General features: G+C 35.4%; 1 protein-coding gene across 5 annotated transcripts in view; it reads left to right on the forward strand.

Moving 5' to 3' along the window:
• Positions 1-22,234, forward strand: part of LOC138696396 (calcium uptake protein 3, mitochondrial-like) — a 1,041,982-nt gene that overhangs the window by 940,123 nt on the left and 79,625 nt on the right. For all 5 annotated transcript variants that reach the window (XM_069821301.1, XM_069821303.1, XM_069821305.1 and 2 more), the window contains one exon: positions 4,450-4,560. In XM_069821301.1, the coding sequence (XP_069677402.1) occupies positions 4,450-4,560 (111 nt within the window). The remainder of the gene's footprint in view (positions 1-4,449; positions 4,561-22,234) is intronic.

A 22,234-nucleotide genomic window follows, 5' to 3' on the forward strand; every position in this document is an offset into this window, starting at 1 on the left:
ATAATGTTATTTATTTCAATGATGAATGTTATTCAAAGTTACAAAATCTTTCCACGCCGACCAAATGCTATTTCGAGAATGATGAGCGATACTCGAAGCGCACAAGAATGACGAGACGAGACGAGACGAGACGAGACGAGACGAGACGAGACGAGACTCGAAAGACAAATGCAACGAACACAGCGAGCGAGAGCGGCAGTTATTTTTGTTCATCTCTAGTATCTATTGCTTGTGAGAGAAATGTCTTATCATTCTCCACTTTCTCATTGAATCATTGCCCTGATCGATACATGCTTCCCTGTTTCCTTCGATATGCGTTGTCGCGTCGTAGAAAGATTTATTTTCTTGACCATTCATCACGCATTGCACAACGTTGGTATTTTTAACATATTCACGTAAATACTAGAGTTATCGCAAAAACAAACATCCAGAGAAGGAAAACAACTCATGTCATCATATAGCACTTGTCTGCTCTACAGGAGCTGAGAATGGATATGGATAGCAACTTCTGCTCCATCCACTATCTAAAGAGTCCGGATCTGAGACACTCGGACAATCATCCGATGGGTTTCATTAAGGGACCAAGACTATATCTTCGAGATCAACAAACGTGCATCATATACTGTGAGTGATTTCCTGCGGGATGTGGAATGGAGTTCTGCTTTAAAGAGTTTTTTAAACTCCTGGAAAAGGAACAAAAATGAGTCGATTGTAGATAGTGATTTCGTGGAGACTTAATGGAAGGTGAGACGTTTCTCTCATAACGAGTGAACATGGTTGTTTCCGATCACTGATAACGAATTTGAATGACGTCATGTGCGTTCGAAATCACACCGATAGCTGAATTGCGGCGAGAGGTGACAGACCAGTAGTGAGTGGTTTCATAATCAGAGTGCACGGTGTATCACAGTAGCAATGCCCAAGAAAATCGAGCCTTTTGGGAGGGGTACATAACAACCCTTTCCGATGCCAAGTCCAGTTACGTGAAAATCATAGGAGCCTGCAAAAAACGTTGTTTCGTTATTTCCAAGAAAGGCATCTTGTGTATACCTAATAAGACTGGCAAAGCTCGGATGGGATTAATTCCAGAATGGAAAAAGCAAGCAAATCCATCCCCCGTTACAAGTCGCCGCACCCCACAAGATGATACAAATTGATTTCATTGGAGCTTCACCAATCATTAAGTACAGTACACAGAAGATGCCTTTCTTGGAAATAACGAAATCCCGTTTATTGCAGGTTTTTTTTTATTTTCACTTAACTGTTCTTGGCATCGGAAAGGGTCGTAATGTATCCTTCCCAAAAATGCTCGATTTTCTTGGCAATTTCTGCTGTGGTCTGTCACCTCGCGCCACAGTTCAGCTGTCGTGTGACTTCTGACGCACATGATGTCATTCAAATTCGTTAACAGAGATCGGAAACAACCCTGTATTGCAGTGAGTATTTTCTTGGATAGTGTTGTTCATATGTCCATGACTTTAATATGTCCCTCTCAGAAGGAAAATTGCTTGAGAAATTAGAAATACATGTGCAATTTACCCTATAATTTTATCGCTGGTAAAAGTGCAAAACCTCGTAAGTCCTGAAAGCCAATGTTTTAGGAAAGCAATAACACTGTTTTGTGCTAAATTTGCTTGATATATGAACAAATGTATGATTAATAAAATTATATGAAATGATTCTGGATGTTTTATGAATTCCTAACGTATGATACGAGTCTCGTACTTGCGTGCTTGCTCGCATAACTTATATGTCTCTATGCTCATAATACACATTAGAACTGAACCTCATGGAAGTAGCATAATTTTAACTGAGGAATTTGGAGTGGGTAGTCTAATAACACGTATTATGAAGTACTCATAACAGTCTCCGCTTTTCAATTGACTGATTACATATTACAACTCCTTTGTATGATGTAACACGAAGTTTAACAAGAATACACTTAAAGCAATAAACTTTCATTTTAAAACTTCCATTACTAATGACTACTGAAAAAAGTGCTCCAGTTCAAGCGTGACAGAAGAATATTTCCAGAACTATTTTTTGACGTAAAACTTCTGTATTCGACATACAAGGACAGGACAATTGTAACGTTTTGACATGAAAGCTTTGCTCTGACGTCACTCGTGGTATCATGGAAATATAAATATAAGATCAACTTCGTGCTTCGTGTTTTTCCACGCGGTCCGTCTCGATCTATTCTGTATGCAGTGTACCTCCAGGTTTTCCACATGGTTGTAGTTTCCCTAAGACGTCAAGACAAATGACGGGATGAACTCTAAACGAAATGAGTAACGTACCTATCACCCACCAGTATAAATTTCGGATTTCCAAATTCTGTCGTTCACAAATCTTTGGCTGGCAATGGAGCCTTGACATTGGCGATGCTTCTTAAATCTCCAGCTAGCAAAGGAGCCTTGGCTATGTCGGTGCTTCTTTCCTCCCTCGGCGACTGGGCATGGACAATTTTGGGATGCGGCGGTATCAGTGTACAGTTATCTCGGCTCTTCTATCTGTAAAATTTACATAAATGCCTTGAATATGACATTGTGAACTAAGTGAGACGAATAGCCTTTAGATTAGAGGCTCACATAAATGTTAACATGAACCACACACAGTAGCCCTTCCAAGGATGCGAACTCATGCACCTTTTAGTCTATAATATTTCCTTTTTCATTCATTGATTCAATTATTCATTCCACAGAGTCCATTCTCTCATATGGTATATATTATGTTATGTCCATTTTCGGCTTTTTCCTTTCAAATTGTCTCTTTCCTTCGACGTAACGGTGAAAAACTGAGTGAGACAAGTGGCCAACAGGCTTGAGCTCACATAGATTCTTCCTCGTCCTTTGCAGGGACGCGCGATTGCGTACCTTAAATTATTTCTCCTTTCTTTTCCCATTTTTTCATTTCTTTTTTATTTTTATTTTATTGGGTTATTTTACGACGCTGTATCAACATCTAAGGTTATTTAGCGTCTGAATGAGATGAAGGTGATAATGCCGGTGAAATGAATCCGGGGCTCAGCACCGAAAGTTACCCAGCATTTGCTCATATAGGGTTGAGGGAAAACCCCGGAAAAAACCTCAACCAGGTAACTTGCCCCGACCGGGATTCGAACCCGGGCCACCTGGTTTCGCGGCCAGACGCGCTGACCGTTACTCCACAGGTGTGGACTTTTTCATTTCATCATTGCTTAATTCTACACGGTCCGTCTCGCTCCATTATCTAATTACTGATAGAGTGTACTCATCCTGCCTGTGGTAGTACTTACTTAATCCTTGAATCCGTCCTTAGCTAACCTAAAAATTACACACCTAAAATAATGAAGTTTCATGAAGTCCAAGGAATTTCATAAATCCCCAGTCTCTTTTTCTAGTGGCGCACTTTAATTCTCAGACTATTTTTCCGTTCATTTACGTTTAAATCGTCTTAATTGAATTTCTATGAAAGGTAGTGATTTCAAGATAACTGACTCTTAGTTGAGTTGAAACCATAGTTCAAATGAATGTGTTGAGGAGAATTACTTGAATGTCATTCCCGCACTTAAAGTAATTAAAAATATATCAGCTATAGCGTATTGTTTTGAAAATGAGATATATAACTTGTGGAGTTCATTGTGATAAGGATTTTGACTATATTATCAGCACAATGTCTTTGAGTGTATAATATTGATTATCTATCTACATAATAATTTACAGTTGAGATTTATTGTAAGATGTGGTTAAATTATTTTATTTGTTCTATGAATTTAATATAACATGAGTAACAATAATTTAATAAACGTGACAGGAGATTTATGAACTCCCTTGAATTGTATGAAACGTCTTTTATTCTTGGTAAAGATGAATTTAAAAACTAAATACTACCATATGCAGGATAAATATACCCTATCCAGTGATTAGAGACTGTCAAGGCACATTAAATAGAGACCGACCGCATGGAAAGCCACGAGTGATGTCAGAATAAACATTTCATGTCAAAATGTTACAATTTTTCTCCCCTGTAGGTCGAATTTAGACGTATTACGTCAAAAGTAGCTATAATTTTCCTTTAAAATATTTAATCGTATCCATTCAATAGCTTAATTTCATTTTTAATCTCAGCCTACCATTACATCTGATAAAAGTTTAAATTATAAAACTAACGAAGTTTCCTAGTCAAATTCTATATCCAGAAATAAGTTTTTTTTTCTTTAAAACATTGAATCGTCGTTTTATTCATGTACTGACTCTCGAGTGTCATATTTTTGTCTTTAAGGCACACTTTTAATAGAATACTTTACAGTTCTGAAGTGTGAAATAGCTCGAATATTCGGCGTATAAGATGCAAGTGTCCCTACGACAAGCACCAGTATCTGTCTTAACAGTCAAGAAAACACGGAAATGCATGAATCGGAAAGTTGCCGTCTTGTTCCGCTCAATGATGTCGTCTGCTTGATTCCAGCTCGACTTAAGCGCAGGCAGCTCTCTAACAAAGACCTGGACATGATACGGGATGCCACACCCGCCCTCAACCAGGGTTCCTCGCAGATGTTCCGCAACCTCCGAGACAAAGGTAAGACCATATTTCGTGCTATGAATCTATTATTCTGTCACTTGAAATGAATAAGACTAACTTATGTAACACTATACATACAGAGTGATGCTATTTTTATGCTACACTCCTAGATACTAGGTAGCCTACCTGTTATCGTTTACGGTAGAACATCGATCATCCGAAACAATTGAGGATGGGGGTGTTCGGATAATTGCTTTTTCGGATAACCGATCATTTACGAAAACATTGTACCGATATCATAGGAGCAGTATGAAACAAAGAAACACTGATATTAAACACAAAACTGTACATACAATATATATTTTATATCACACGTCTTACAAATAACACAGAGAACTGACTAGCCTAGTTTGACAAGTTCAAAATGATCATTAGAGTAGCCTACAGTTTAGTAAAAGGAGTCCTTTTTTTTTTTTTTTTTTTTTTTTTGCTTCCGAGCTGAGACTCGTTTTTTGCCGCTAAATCTCGCAAATAGCGCTAGCAAAACTTCTACAAATTTGTATTTGCCGATTGGAACGCTTTCGGTTAACCGATGTTTCCAGCATATATAGTGTGTACACTTTACAAGTTGTCAAACTTATGCGAGTGGTAGACACTGTCTACTGAAAAGGAAGTTAAATGAAGTTTTTTTCTAATGAAGTTTTTTTTCTGTGTACCGTATTTGTAGAGTGTATAATAGCAGTAGGTCAGATCACCAATTTCATTTAATCATGATCTTCGGGAAAGAAGAAGCCGACACAGCGTGAAATGTTGTTGACAAAATTGAAGCGCTGTTCTCGCGTCACACCTCGCCTTTTTATAATTTTATTGAATCGGTTATTTCGAAAACGTAATATGTACAGTTCTGCGCAAACTACTTCAGTAGTATTTATTACATTAATCAAACTAAAAGTTAGTTTTTTAATTCATTTTTATGGATGAAATATGTGACTTATTTTGTGATTTTTAATAATAACAATAATATGTTATAGGAAAGAGTAGAGAGCACTCTGGTTGAAAAAAAAATAACATGCGCGAAAATGTCACATGTTACATTTTCGAAATAATCGATTCAATTTGAGTGGATATCACGAAACTTGTCATCAGAAAATTCATCAACCCCGTCTATATATGCCATCAAACTGCATATAAGGAGCATCGTTTCAAAATGAGGTTTCTTCATCTTAGTATTTTTTTTCGTGAAGTGAAAAAATCCGGTCTCTTCCGACCACAATTCCTTTTTAATAAGATGGGAGAAAACTAGTTTTGTTTCTTTATCGTTGCAGATTTAAATTTTACGTTCATAGAATATAAAAAAAATTCTACATGTTCAGTTTTTTAAGAATGGAGAAAACAACCTATCTTAATTCCCTGCTATCAACTCTTCAATGCTACCGTTACTACTGGCTACTGGTTCATGCCCCGTGATCTTTCTCAGCTATTTCCACAAACGTACAGCATTAATCTCTTTTACAAAGACATATGACGTGCAATAATTACATTTTTATGATTAATCGTTACATTTATATTATTATAAAAATCTTTAATTTAGTGGATTTTACTGTACTACCCGTTGAAGTCTAACAACTTGTAACTGTTGCACTCTGTATATTAGGTGTTCATAATTTTAGACAAATCAGATTTTCCATGCGGATGATGTATCTAAATATAAGACACGTTGATAGATGGATATAAATATACATACACATACAGGGTGATTCACGAAGTTCTCCCCTGGTTTATGGAGGTGATTCCTGAGGTAATTTGGAACGAAAAATGTAAATAAATTAATGGAATCACATTCATAATTACGGAGTTACAACACATTTTCGAAACGCGTAATAGTAAATGGAGCGCTAGGCATATTTGTTGCCGTATCTATGTGCACGTGCATCTGGAGGTGGATGAAAGACATCGCGTATCAGGTTGAGGTACAAATACGCGAAGACTTGCTTCATCGTATTCTGTATACCGCGGAGATAATAAGGAACAAACGTGTGAAGCTGTGAAATGCTACCCGTGCGGTTCACACCCGTGCGAACCGTTGCCTTGAGATTCAGGGAGGAGACTAATGCATAAACAATCAATTGTTTGTATTTTAATTATTTTTTTCATTTTTGTTGGTGAAATCCTGAAATAAAAGTTTTTTTCTGCTGTTTTCAAACTACCGTAACTCCGTAATTATGAATGTGATCTCATTCCTTTGGATATATATATATATATTTTTGTTCCAAATAATGTCAGAATCACCTCCATAAACAGGGGGAGAACTTCGTGAATTACCCTGTATGTGCCTACTCACATATTATATACGTCCCACATGTCTGGAGTGATATTTGACTGCCTAAACAAAAACGAACGGCTTAAATCAGGCACCTTGTACAAGTATAGTGAAGGAATCACGATTATTGGTCATTGATAGTCCTATATAAATCATTCTAGAAACATTAATTCAACATTGAGAAGGAAGCAAAAATAAGACGTTCTGATTTCCAAAATGTAAAATTGTACATATGTAGGCTAGTTTTTTTTTATTTTATTTTATTTTTTAAAGCATTTGCAGGTTCAATTCCATTAGTACCTACGTTTCTCGAGTTTAAACAAATAATAGACATGAATTGTAGGCTACCGTTGTGGACGAAAAGAATGTTCGCGATGAAATTATGAAGTCCCTACGCGCAGTTCACGTGAGCTACAAAATGCACGCCAATTTGTGATATACTGTATGTTCCTATATGTAACTATTAGTTTAGACTAAATCGATTCATAGATCTCTTCTATGTGTTCTATAAATCGCATGATTCCTTGAGTATTTACGTAACCATTAATAACCATCCTTGAGTATTGATTTTATCGTAATGTTGAAAATATTGAGTAAGATAACTCGCAAAATACCGAAAAAAATACGTTGAATTAGGTTAAAGAACACATTGAATAAAAAATACACCACCAGGACTCGAACCTAAGTCATTACACGGAAACTGACACGTTATGAACAGACGCTTTTGACGTTTGGTACGCGCGTGCGCGATGCTTAGTAGTTCGACAGACATACCGGTATTCATTCTATCCGGGCAATCATTTTGCCTACCATGTTTAAATTTAATTAATTTCAGATATTACAAAAGTTCATATCCCTTAAAGTCATTGAGTAAAACTAAAGAAATGAAAAGTGATTTATCATCTTATAGCTACTTTTAAAATTACGTCATTGGTATCGTATGATTAGACCCGAATATAATATAGAGCATATCGAAATGTATTAATTTATATAGGTTTTCTCAATTAAGAACACTTCTTAATTTCTGGAATATGTCCCCTATTAAAAAGTTTCACTTTCCATGTAATGATGAGCTTTATGTGACAGATTTTGAAAACGACGTTCGAAACTGCAATTTCTTACTACATAATGTATATTTTTTAGTAGTTATGCTTGCGAAGATATAGCACTAAACCTCTTGCTCAGTCCTACAATAAATATAATGCAAAATAAGAGTATTACGCACACAATGTCAATCTTCATGAGTGAAGTCATGCAGTAGTTTTCATAGCTGCAGTCACTTTTCTCGGAGAGACGTGTTGACATCACGCCTCGTTGTGCGTACAGCACTGTTGGATGTTTTCGTGACGTTGTCGTAAATCAACCACCCATTTATTTCGCGTGTAAACAGAACAGTTTTATGTTCCAGACTGTAGAAAGTGTCAGGTAGGCCTGTGAGTTTGTTCAAATGCGAAGTCAGGGGCCATCGTAAAATTTGAGTTGTGGCTGATATTTTTGTGTGATGAATCTTACCTGAATAAGCAAATGGTATTATTTCCTTCCTATAGCAACAATGAACAATTAAAGTGGCAGAATTGAGGTATACGTATTCAACAGTCAGAAGATTGAAGGAAACCCTCCTGTCATTAACAGTTTGTTTTAAGTGTTATAACTATCAGCTTGTTTAAATTCTGTGGATTCGTTCTGCCTTCTTACTCGTGACGATTATTTTCATATTAATTTTTGTTGAAACCAGTTCTTCTCCTTTCGTTACCAGACGTCATTTCACTGTCCTAAATATTTCTCATAAATCAAGAGAATCGTGTATCATAGCAGTGTCAACTGTGGTGAACGTAATGCCAAACTGCAGCTTTGACACTGCATAGGAACCACCGTTCAATTCCCTCCAATGACTAGTGTTCAGGTCAATATATAGGCTTAGAATATACTCCAACAGGGGATGAAATCACTCGACGAAGATAGGAGTAGAGTAGCACCGGTATAAGGAAAGGTAGAGCAATTTGACAATATAAAACAAGGACTTATTTACAAGCAATAAGTGATATTTCAAAAGAAGAATTATTTTACGAAAATGCCATCCCGTGTATTGGGTTTAAACTGAGTAAATAGAGCTTTTGAGGCTCTCGTAATGTTTTTAGTGAAGTGTTACAACTGCCGAACTTGCCCCACATTCTAGTCTAAGTTCAACAATGGAAATACAGCAACATAAAGAAAATTATATTCATTACATTTCACAATAGCGAATACTGCAACAAACATACGACATATAAAACATTTCATTCTGCTCGTAATCGCATTTTGTCAAAAATATCTTCCTGGTGAATCTGAATGTTCACACATTGTCTTACCGCATATATATAGAACACAGGGCCTATATAAAATGTGTAAATGTTTTTCTGTTAAAATATTCTCCATAGATCCATAGTTTATATTTCTGACATACAGTTTTCTTGAATAAGTCCGGAAAAATGCATTTGTCTATTTGAATATGCATTTTCATAGTTAGAGACTATAAACCGCCATTCAAATATATTCATAGAATAAGTAATATTGCAAATCCTCTACACAATGTAATTACAACAGGACTTGTACAGAAACGTGATCATAGGAAAATTATTTCGACACTCCTGCCAAAAAAAAAAAAAAAAAAAAAAAAAAAAAAAAAAAAAAAAAAAGCCACTTTAAATTATGCTTAATGTCACAGACAATATTTACGTTTTACACAATAAACGGACTTGTTTCCGCAACAAACTGTGCCCTAACCGGAGTTGAGAAAAAAAAGGATAAAATAATTCATATCCCGAACCTGTCCCATATTTATAACTGGATACTTACGTCGATTTTGCCCGCACATCGAAACTTATCTTCATGCCGAATTTCTACCGTTTATCAAACTTGTCCTGCTTGCCAAAGCAGTCCCTCTTTCCAAACTTATTCCGCTTACTAAACTCTCCCTATTGCCAAACTTGTTCCGCTTGAAAAACTGGTCCCACTTATCAGACTTATCCCGCTTGCCGAATGTCCTTCGCATGCCCAACTTAACCACTTTTCCAAGGACGATATCTTTATAGTGTGGCATTAATTATTTGGAATAACTTATCTTAACCTAACAACAATAAATAACCTATTTGTTTATCCCCTTCAGACTCATCTCACTGTGCAGTATCTCATGATTCAGTAGTTGACAACTCTGCAGATCGATATGGAATATTCAGCGTGGGGTTCCATGGAGTTGGTTTCCTGGAAGATGATGTAGTGCAGTAGTTTTCGGTTGTTTCTTTGCTCCGGTGGTAGTGATTATTAATTCTGTGATGTTCGGGTAAAGGGGGATAAGTCGTTTTTTTGTGCAGGTGGAATTTTGTTCCCCAGATGAACACACAAGTTAAATTATACAAATGAGTGTGCAAAAAATCAAAAGGATACTAATAGTTGATTTCTTTTACTTGTGTAGAAAATAATTTGCAACAAGAGTCCCAAGTTTAATTTTCATTTATCTCCAAACTCATTTTTATGACTTATCTCCCTTCACTCAAACAACATAGAATTATGAAGATATGTTAGAATACTGACAGAGGAAACAATAGTGCCACGAAAACTTTTTCCACCACAAATTTTATTGCGACACTCCCAGGACTTGAATTCGGTTCTCCGATAGAAGTCGGTAATCTGGCCCGGGTTGTCCACAAGCAATGCAAAATAGCTTCGTTAAGAAGACGTTAAAAATAAAGCAAATACTGTCTTATGTTTTGTGTGGCTTGCGGGGTTACATCAATTTGTTATAATTGGCAATCTGACAACTCCTTTTTGATCTTAGAAATTTCCGCAAAACAACTGAACATTAAGTTTCTTGGAGACTTGCTGATTGGGAGTCTAGCTGACGAGTTTACTTTCAAAACGACTCAAGTCCGAAACCTTCCACCTTTTTACTCGAGTGCATTATGTCACTGCACGCAAGATTACAATATTTTGGACTTGAGTCACTTTAGAATCCATCGACTCGTGTTTGCTCAAGTAAGGTGTAACACACGGACTCCTGATTTATCGCCGATTAATGGCGGCGCTTTCTGTCCTTGACCCACTCCCACTTGCTGGCGAGGAATCCAGAACACTCACTCGTGCCATATGCAGGCGTGGCCCACAGGCGTGGTACCCGCGGCAGATCATATGTCTCCGGGATTACAGACAACAATGCGGACGAATTTCTGCCATGGACGATATGTTTCACCCGGGGACATCCTGTCACACCGTAATTATAGTGTGTTCCATGCATTCACAGCTCCACTGAACTGCGCGGTCGTCTCATATCGTACCAGTGCCATCTCAGGATTCGACTAACTTCTCTACCTTTTTTTTTTTTCCTTGATTTCCCCAATATACTACGTTAAAAATGGCTTATCGTTAGCATTGGCTTTCAATGATAGAGATTTGTATTCCCGTCTTCTTCAATGTGAATTCATTATCAGGAATGGTGAGCGGATGAAGAGTTCGGACGACAATAAGATATATGGATCATATCGGGAGACTAAGAGGAAGACAGAAAATAGGAAATACTGGAAAATGTTGGGTTTGCAGTGAAAGACCTGCCCTTGGGCAGAACACTATGAATGAATGAATTAATCATACATTTCATGAGTTACGCTATTCAGGCTACCTCCTCTCCATACTGATATTGTTTTTCAACTTTGCAAACTCATTTTTCTATTATTCTGTCTTTTAAGTCAGTACTCGTATGTCGCTTATTTTTTAATAGAATGCGATTTTTATCCATTTGATGAACATGCTTTCTGGTCGCCAGCATAGTATAGGGGTAGCGAACAGGAAGTCGTCGCCGAGGATGTCCTTGTGTGTGTTTAACTCTCGCCTTATGACTCTTCCGAGGTTTTCTTCAATTATAAGACGAATTTTAAATAACTCCATGATGAATCCTCGGACTCATGTCTTCAAATACCATTTCGGTAACACCAGATACACCGTTAACCATAATATAAAAAAGCAATATTTCATAAAAGAATCAAATAGACTCAATTTGATAATGTACCATGGGTAGATTTATTTGTGGTAGTTTCCTTTGTAATTTCTGAATCTTTTTAAAATAGATGTAATTCGTAATTCTTGTAAAAATTTCTTAATTTCTATTATTGTCTAATAAAGTGTATCCAGCTGTTCACATTAAACAAGTCATCTCTGCAATATGTAATCTTGTTAAAACTTGTTCTCGAAGTGTCCAAATTTCGATACCGTACGACAAGGTTGAAACTACTAAGGTGTTTGACTTGTTTACTTCAACTATGAATGAACAACAGAATTCCTCTACATATTTCGATTTACCGACCCGGAGGAAAGACGAGACAAGGAAGATCTTTAAAACACTTGACGATTTCATTTCATGTGCTGAAATAGACCACCTGGTCTATAATCTTGAAAGAATACGGTAGTGATGATAATTAGGCCTCAAAAATATATGCCGTTAGACTACCTGCGCGCTTCGTGCGCCTCTGACTTTGACCACGTCTCAGAGTTGGGGTCAGTTAACGCAGTGTCTTTCGTTCGTTTGAACTCATGCTTATCATCACGGTAAGTTATAGTCCTTAGCATTTGGGTGGTTGAAAGTCACTCCTTTGACTTAGAAACACAACTATCAGCTAAAGAAAAATTTAAAGACATTATTTTCTTTGTTAAGGAAAAATTGCACCATTTTAAAGACATTTTATTTTCTGTCTGTAGAAAATACATCTAATATAACATTGACAAGTATCAGCCTTTTTATTTCACTATGTTAATGTGATAGTGTACATATTACGTTTTTGTTTTACATAATTTTTCATTTCATATATTGTTGCATTGAATAACAAACCAAATTTTCAAATTTTCAAAGTAGAATGATTACATGTTGCTAGAAAACACAGCCTCATTTCTAGAGAAACTTCATTCCACTTCTGCAGAAACAATGAGGACATATTTGAAATATTTTACACAAGCATTATCTATCTCAAAATCTGTATTATTATTAATAAATTTCCTCATTTGAAATTTCACAAATTTTACATAGAGAAAAATATCTATAATGTTTATCCATATTTTTTCATCTTATTTGCTACATTTTTTTCCTATTTCGTGTTCCAACTATTCAGTTTCGTCACATTATCATTGACTACATGTTATTTTGTCTGTAGAAAATACACCTAATATGACATTGATAAGTATCAGCCTTATTATTTCACTATGTTAATATGATGGTATATTACGTTTTTATTTTACTTAATTTTTCATTTCATATATTGTTGCAGTGAATAACAAAGCACATTTTCAAATTTTCAAAGGAGAGTAATTGCCTATGGCTAGAAAACACAGCCTCATTTCTAGGGGAACTTCGTTACACTTCTGCAGAAACAATGGGGACATATTTGAAATATTTTACGCAAGCATCATTTGTCTCAAAATCTCTATCATTATTACAAGTTTCCTCATTTGAAATTAAGTCACAAATTTCGTCCTCGGCATCTTGCTATTATTCTTCTTTACAAGACGTTGAATGTTGTCTGTTAGAATAGCAGTATTCGGTCGCAATGTAACCGATCAACTAAAGTTCACTGCTGAACGAAACACACTGAAATCCCCCACCCCAACGCAATTACCTACTGGTAGCTAAAGTCAGAGGCGCATGAAGCGCAATGTAACGGCATGCAGTTCTTAGTCCTAATGATAATATTTTGGTACATTTGGGAAATTGTACGGTAATCGATGATATGATGGTGATTGGTCTTTTGCAAAAAAAAAAAAAAAAAAAGTGGCAGCCTCGCATTGGCTGAAATTCGTGGCACAAAGCCCACAAGGAAGCGCCAGCCTAGGCTCTTGTTCGAGAAAATAATGGAAGCAATACTGTAGGATGCATCCGAGTCAGTCACGAGAATGACAATTGCATTTTGAAGTGCAAAATGGGTTTTTTGAGCACGAGTGGCGAGAATGATGTGCCTTTGGGCATTGAAGCAACGCATAGGACATAAGATACCACTTGTGCATCTTTTCAAAGCAATAGATATAGTTAATTTCTACAACGGTTGGCGATCAAGCTACTGGCTAAAATATAAATACGACGCACATAAAAATGTTCCTTGTGTAATGTGTTTAGCTTTTCTCGCTTTTTACTTACATTTTATTAAGGCCATTATATAGGATATCTCGCTAAAATAGTGCACGTTTCATGGAAAGTATAATCCTTTCATATTTTCTACTAGTGGAATGATGGCAATGGAAATGAGAAGACGTCAAGGAAACCTTCCGAAGTTCACTTGGATTTGGATTTGCTGGAATTTAAATCAAGGTTTCCTAATGTTTATTTAGTGTAGAAGATGTAATAAAATTGTTTCTCTCTGAAGGTATTCAGATATAATATTCCCCTCTCCAAAATAATCTGTACGACTATTCATCTAAGGTATGGTTGGTTGCTGTACAAATATACAGAACCCTACGGCAAGGATAATAGCGATGGATGGGACAGATGTGTTTACACGTCATGTGTACACCTCGTTTCCGCAGTTTGACTGCTGACCAGCTACTGAATGTACCGGCATGTTTGATTTGCGAGGGAACAAGGACGTTCTGAAATAATACCAGCTTGTTTTCCACTGGGCAAAGTGACATTTTGTCTCGTTCTGAATAAGTATTTATTTAACTTGTTAATAAATACTGCAAACAATATACCTACGCTACTGGAAACGTAGACAAATTTGTGTATCATGGCGACAGTCCAACTCTATTTGACTACAGTATATTTATCGTCCTCGATGGTGTAGTGGAAACCGTGCTAGTCATTGGATTTGAGGTTCGCAGTTTCAAACTCGGTCGAGGACAATAAATCTTAAAGGGAGATAAAATTCTTAGCATGTCTTCCTCCGAGAGGGAAGTAAAACTTGAGTACCGTGTCGTAGATTCACGGCAAGTGAAAGAACCCTGCTCGTGTTGACGACTCCAAAATATCGATTGCCGACCATTTCTCGCCCGTGTTGAATTTTGACCCTGCAGTTAAAAGCATTGTCAAATAAGATACTGCTAGACCTAATAATACTTCATAAAATATATATTGAAATATATTTTGATGGCCTACTAGATGATGTGATTCGTAAATTTAGCAGTCTCTCTCTAGCCCCTCAGAAGTTGACAGTACAAGGTCTATGCTGCATTATATACTTGCCACAGATGCAGTTCGGGGTGTTGATCCGAGGCTGCGTTAGGTGTGGGTTCGAATCCTGCTTGGATTATTTGGTTGCGTTTTTCCCTCCGAGACTTTCCCCAAATATAAGGCGGATGTTAGATAATCTCAATAGGGATACTCTGGCACATTTCGTCAAATTCCATCGTCTCTAAGACAACATCGCAATTGATACAGCATCGATAAGTAACTGATTATAAAATTATGTATGTACATAAAATTTGGGGGAATTTTACTTGAACAAGTCTGACAAAATACCCAAATTTAGCTCAGTTAGCTAACAACTTATCAGTAATCTTACGGACAGAGTAAGAATGGTGCAATATTTTTGTCCGAGAAGAATTTAACTAAAAAAGAAGAATTTAACACATTATTAGCAACCTTCAATTTAATACATACAGTCAATTTTCCAACTAGAATACAAAAAGGATCGATTTCTGCAATTGAAAATATAATTATAAGGGGAGATAGATTAGATAGTTACCGCACAGTTCCCATTATAAATGGTCTTTCAGACCACGATGGTCAACTAATAAGAAGAAATGATAGCATTCCTGCATCAAAACACCCGAATAAATTTAGGTTAAGGGTCATAAATGAAGAATCTTTAAAGGACTTCGAAGCTAAACTAAAAAATGAAACATGGGAATCAGTATATGAAAATGGTGATATGAATAGTAAATTCAATGTGTTTCATAATACATTCTTAAATATCTTTGAATCCAGTTTTCCTGTAAAGTACAAAAATTCTCAAACATCTAAAAACAATTGGATTACACAAGGCATAAAAATCTCTTGTAAAACTAAGAGGTCTCTCTATATTCAAAGTAGAAATAGTAATGACCCCAAATTAATAGCTCACTTCAAAAAGTACTCTAAAATATTACACAAAGTAATCTTAAAAGCCAAAGAACTTTACTATAACGGAATTATTCTGAACTCGAATAATAAAATCAAAACAACTTGGAACATAATAAAAAAAGAAAGTGGAAAGTGTAGAAGTAAAGAACAAGGTTACACTCTTGTAACAGATAATAGAAAAACATCAGATGCAACAGAAGTTGCGAACATATTCAACAATCATTTTCTCTCAATAACTGATAACCTAAACATCCCACAGAATAATAATAATAATAATAATAATAATAATAATAATAATAATAATAATAATAATAATAATGCCATCGATTGTTTGAAAATATCTATTCCTGTAACTTTCCCAAATATTCAAATTTTTCCAACAAATTCACGAGAAATAATTACAATTCTAAAGCAATTAAAGTCTAAAAATTCCTCGGGATATGATGAAATTACTAGTAAAATATTAAAAGCCAGTTCACAAATAATAGCCAAGCCCCTGTCTTATTTATGTAACTTTTCAATGTTTAATGGTGTATTTCCAGAGCGACTGAAATATTCAGTTGTTATTCCTTTATTCAAGAAAGGGGACAGAACCTCGCCCGAAAACTACAGGCCCATATCCCTTCTACCAGTCTTCTCAAAGGTCTTCGAAAAAGTTATATATAAAAGAGTATATCATCATCTTGATAGATACAACATTCTCATTCCGGAACAATTTGGATTCAGAAAGAATAAATCAACTGAGCAAGCGACGTTTAATTTAACTGATAAAATTCTGGAAGCTATTAATAAAAAATTACAAGTAGGAGGGATATTCTGTGATCTCTCCAAAGCTTTTGATTGTATTAACCATAAATTTCTACAACAAAAATTAGAATACTATGATATTAAAGGCATAGCATATCAGTGGTTTGAGTCATATCTCCTGAACAGAAAACAAAAAGTAGAAATCAACGCATTTAATAACTCCTTTAAATCTACTTCAACATGGGGAAATGTTCATACAGGGGTCCCACAGGGATCTATATTAGGGCCTCTTCTTTTTTTAATTTTTATAAATGACCTTGGCCCCATAATAAAAGGAATAGGTTATCCTATACTATTTGCAGATGACACAAGTATCATAATTACAGACAATAACTTTGCCACATTCAAATATAAAACAGAAACAATTCTCCTTAAAATTTATGACTGGTTTACAACCAATAAACTAGCATTAAACATTAATAAAACTAACATAATTTAATTTAAAGCCACTTCAAATTTAATCTCTGAAACATTTGACACAACTATCAACAATATATCTCTACTAGAAACAATCAACAACCAAATTTCTTGGTTTGCATATTAATAATACAATAAATTGGAAAAATCATATCAAAGAAATAACCCCCAAACTTAGCTCAGCATGCTTCGCAATTAGGTCGTTACAACAATTTCTAAACAGCAGTATCTTAAAGACACTATATTTTGCCTGTTTTCATTCCATTATGTCCTACGGAATAATATTTTGGGGAAATTCTGTAGATAGTAAAAATATATTCTTATTACAAAAAAGAGCCATTAGAATAATAGTTGGAGCAAAGGCTAGAGAATCATGTAGATTATTTTTAAAAAAATTAGAGATTCTAACCTTAACAAATAAATACATATACTCTACAATAAATTTCCTCTTATGTAATAAAGAAAATTTTCCAACTAACTCAGCCATACATAGGATAAATACCCGCAGAAGGAATGATTTTCATACGCCTTCATCAAATTTATCATGCTTTCAAAGGGGAGTACGTTACATGGCGATAAAATTGTTCAATAATCTTCCTGAAGACATTAAGAAACATAGCCAAAACCCTGCATTATTTAAGACTAAACTAAAAAATTACTTAATATCTCACACTTTCTATTCTGTAGATGAATTCTTGACATTTCACAGTACTGTGTAAATATTATAATACTATTAAATGGTAAACATATTACATTGTATAAAATATTATTGTTATTAAGGTATTAATTCTGTATATATTTCATATTTGCATTTTATATGTATTGCAGTTTATTGTTAAACGTAAGAATTGGACATGTTCTTTATTCTATGCTGTAAAGCAAATGTAAGAATATTATGGAACAAATCTATCTATCTATCTATCTATCTATCTATCTATCTATCTATCTATCTATCTATCTATCTATCTATCTATCTATCTATCTGTCTGTCTGTCTGTCTGTCTGTCTGTCTGTCTGTCTGTCTGTCTGTCTGTCTGTCTGTCTCTCTGTCTGTCTGTCTGTCTGTCTATGATTTCTCACGTTATTCTCATTTCACAGTTGGTTCATGAGTAACAATTTATTTCATAGGCTTTGAATAGCCCCATAATTAATAGTGTTAATTAATAGTGTTGTTAAATGTTGTCTGTCGGCTTCTTCGAAATTATATTATGAGTTCATTATTTTTCCAGAGTATTAAACAATTCTGAATAGCCAGTTTAATTTTATTATAGTCCTAAGCGTCATTAAATTTAATGTTATTTCCCTTTATATAATAATAATAATAATAATAATAATAATAATAATAATAATAATAATTCATTCATTCATAATGTTCTGCCCAAGGCCAGGTATTTCATTGCAAACCCAGTATTCTCCAGTCTTTTCTGTTTTCTGCCTTTCTCTTAGTCTTCGCATATGATCATATATATTAATGTCATCTATCATCTGATATTTTCCTCTGCCCCGAACTCTTCTCCTGTTCACCATCCTTCAGAAAGCCGTTTCTTCTCAGCCAGTGACCCAGCCAATCCCTTTTCCTCTTCCTGATCAGTTCCAGCATTATTCTTTATTGATCCACTCTTTCCAACACAGCTTCGTTTCTTATTCTGTCTGTCCATTTCACACGCTCCATTCTTCTCAATATCCACATTTCAAATGCTTCTAGTTGTTTCTCTTCACTTCGCCATAATGTCTATGTTTCTGTCCCATACAATGCTACACTCCACACCAAGCACTTCACTAGTCTCTTCCTTAACTGTTTCTCCAGAGATCCGCAGAAGATGCTACTTCTTCTATTTAAGCTTCCTTTGCCATTGCTATTCTCTTTTTGACTTCTTTGCAGCAGCCCATGTTACTGCTTATAGTACAACCCAAGTATTTGAAGCTGTCCACTTGCTCTACTGCCTCATTTAGAATTCGTAAGTTTACCTTCTTATACTTTTCTTCCTATGACCATGGTCTTCGTCTTGTTGGCATTTATCTTCATTCCATATTACTCACAGCTGTCATTTAGCTTCAGTAGCATGACCATTAGTATCATCTTCTCTTCTGCTAACAACGCCATATCATCAGCAAATCTTATGTACTTTATTCTTCTTCCTCTAATATCACTCCTCCTATGTTCTGAAAACAGTTCTTCACTAAATCCTCCAAGTAGATGTTGAACAGGGTAGGTGATAAAGGGCATCCTTGACGTACTCCTCTCCTTATTTCGCTTCCTTCTGACATTTCTTCCCGTATCCTAATTTTGACTCGTTATTTGATATAAAGGTTACTGAACAGCCTCCTCTCTTTTCAGTCCAAGCCAATTTTCTTTTGGATCGCCATCAGTTTATTCCAATGTACTCTGTCAAACGCCTCTTCTAAATCTACAAATACTATATACACTCCTTTATTCTTCCTTCGCCGATTGTTCGTAGCAGTCAAATTACGTCTGTCGTACCTTTTCCCTTCCTGAAGCAAACGGCTCTTCTTCTAACTGTTCTTTCATTTTAGAAAATAAACGTCGATTCATTATTCGCAGAAGAACCTTCGCCAAGTGTGATATCAGGCTGATAATTCTCAACTCGTTACATTTCTTGACATTATTTTTCTTCGGTATTGGAAGTAACACTGTCTCCGTAAAATCTTCAGGCCATTCGCCTTTCTCATATATTTCGTTGCATAATGATAGAATTGCCTTCTTGTCTTCACCCAAGCATTTGACTAATTCAGTGGGGAATCCATCCACTGCTGTCACTTTCCCATTCTTCATTTTCCTAGGCGCTAGTTCAACTTCTTCCCTTTAAAATCGAAAATTCTTTCTTGTCTTCTGATACGGCTGCTTCGTCTTCTACAGTCAAATCATCTGGACGATTCCCTGTCTCGTATAACTCTTCTACATATTTCGATCATCTGTTCAGTACTCCTTGTTTGTCTGTTATTTCATTTCCAATTTCGTCCTCTATCAACCACATAGATTTGCTTTTCTTATTTCTGAAGTCCAAACATTTTGCTTCGCTGTACATTAAATCATATCTTCCTTTTCTCTCTAGATCCTCTATTTCTTTACATTTCTCTTTCATCGAGACTTCCTTCGCCTTATCAGTTTCTCTTCTTAGTTCGTTCTTAAGTTTCCTACAGTTTCTTCTACCTTCTTCTGTGTTAATGTTTTTCCATTTTCTCCTTTCCTCCATGTTCTCCAATATTTTCCCTGTGACCCAAGGTTTCTTAATTCTCACACCTTCTCTGTATCCTATTGTGCCTTAATGATGATAATGATAATAATAATAATAATAATAATAATAACAATAATAATAATAATAATAATAATAATAATAATAATAATAATAAGCTATATGATCTATCACAAGACTGTTCATGATAGTGAAGAGGATAAATAATAATAATAATAATAATAATAATAATAATAATAATTAATAACTGATTTTATTACCACAAATATTACTTTAATACATACCATTTGATAATAATAGCGTTATTAATAATAATATTGTTATTCTTATAATGTTTATTATTTTCATAAAAGTTATTTTAACAATAAATTTAATTGCACAATGCTTGTCTTGCACATGAGAACATGAAGCATTTAAAAAATGCTGGTCCGGACTGTACTGTAGTTAACTAGAACGGTTTGAGGCTATAAATAAATTTACATAGTGAACACAAAAATTGCGGTTCCAATATGGCACAACGAGAGGAGAAGTAAGAATGCAGCTCGCAAGAAAGCTGATTCATTAAAATCGAAATTTTATGACTCCTGGGTGCTCAGGGCATAAAGGAATTCTGGACCCATTTTATTGGCGTTCAGCGCGGAATGTATCGACTGACGAGAGCCACAGCTTTGAAAGTTCTTGCAGGTACATGCCGAAACGTCAATGGACAGATGGAAATAATTTAATAAAATATCAATGAACAAGTTTCTTGGAGAATAACTTTAGTTCTGTTTTCATCGTAGAATCTGTCATTGGGGCTGAAGTTCTGAGGAAGTATGTACAAGTTTACTTAAATTTCACCATTCCATTGCCTCGTTGTCAGTACCATCTGCTGCTGTTAGTATTGGCAGTTCAAAAGTGTTAGAAAGTAGGATGCTCTCCTGTTTTAAAGTTAAACGCTCAAGAATGGTTGATGTTTTTATATTACAATATTATTCGAATAAATAATAGAGTTTATCTTGCTAACGTACCCTAACTTCATTGATAGTAATAAAATAACAATAATAACCATTGTAGTAATAATCGTAATAGTAGGCCTAATGAATACAACTGAAATCTTAACTAATAAAAATTAATACATTTATAAAATAACATTGCGCTATTTGACCCATATTCCATAAGAATACATGCAAAATTATTCAACAGAGATATTGGAATTTCTTCGGAGAAGAATACACGTGACATATAAATCCGATTCTTAAGATGAATAAGCGTTTGTGATGAATATTATGAAACAAAGGCGATTGGTTAAACAAACAAAACGTCACATTTTGAATCTCATTTCTATCACACTTAGTTCAGGATAAAATGTGGTTCTGTATAAATATGTGATTTTTGGAGTCAAGTATCGGTATCGTAGTCCTAAGCAAGACGTCGAAATACAAATACGTCATTATTATTGCATCAAACACAGTAGGCCTATAAGTATACTTTAGAAACGATTCTTGGTGAGGAAAAAGCATGAAAAATACTAAAAGTGTGAAATATTTAAGGCAGCCGATGTAGGCACTTCGGCTTCACGGGACAATCATTATGCGGAAAGAGAGCTTACGCTTTCAGTGCCATCTGTTGTCATGACATAAGATTCATTCATTCAAATGTTAAATGTTATGATTTATTTAACGACGCTCGCAACTGCAGAGGTTATATCAGCGTCGCCGGATGTGCCGGAATTTTGTCCCGCAGGAGTTCTTTTACATACCAGTAAATCTACTGACATGAGCCTGTCGCATTTAAGCACACTTAAATGCCATCGACCTGGCCCGGGATCGAACCCGCAACCTTGGGCATAGAAGACCAGCGCTATACCAACTCGCCAACCAGGTCGACTTCATTCATTCATATTTTTCTTCCCAAGCGCAT

This window comes from Periplaneta americana, chromosome 3 (assembly GCF_040183065.1).
Source record: "Periplaneta americana isolate PAMFEO1 chromosome 3, P.americana_PAMFEO1_priV1, whole genome shotgun sequence".
Taxonomy (NCBI): Eukaryota; Metazoa; Arthropoda; class Insecta; order Blattodea; family Blattidae; genus Periplaneta; species Periplaneta americana.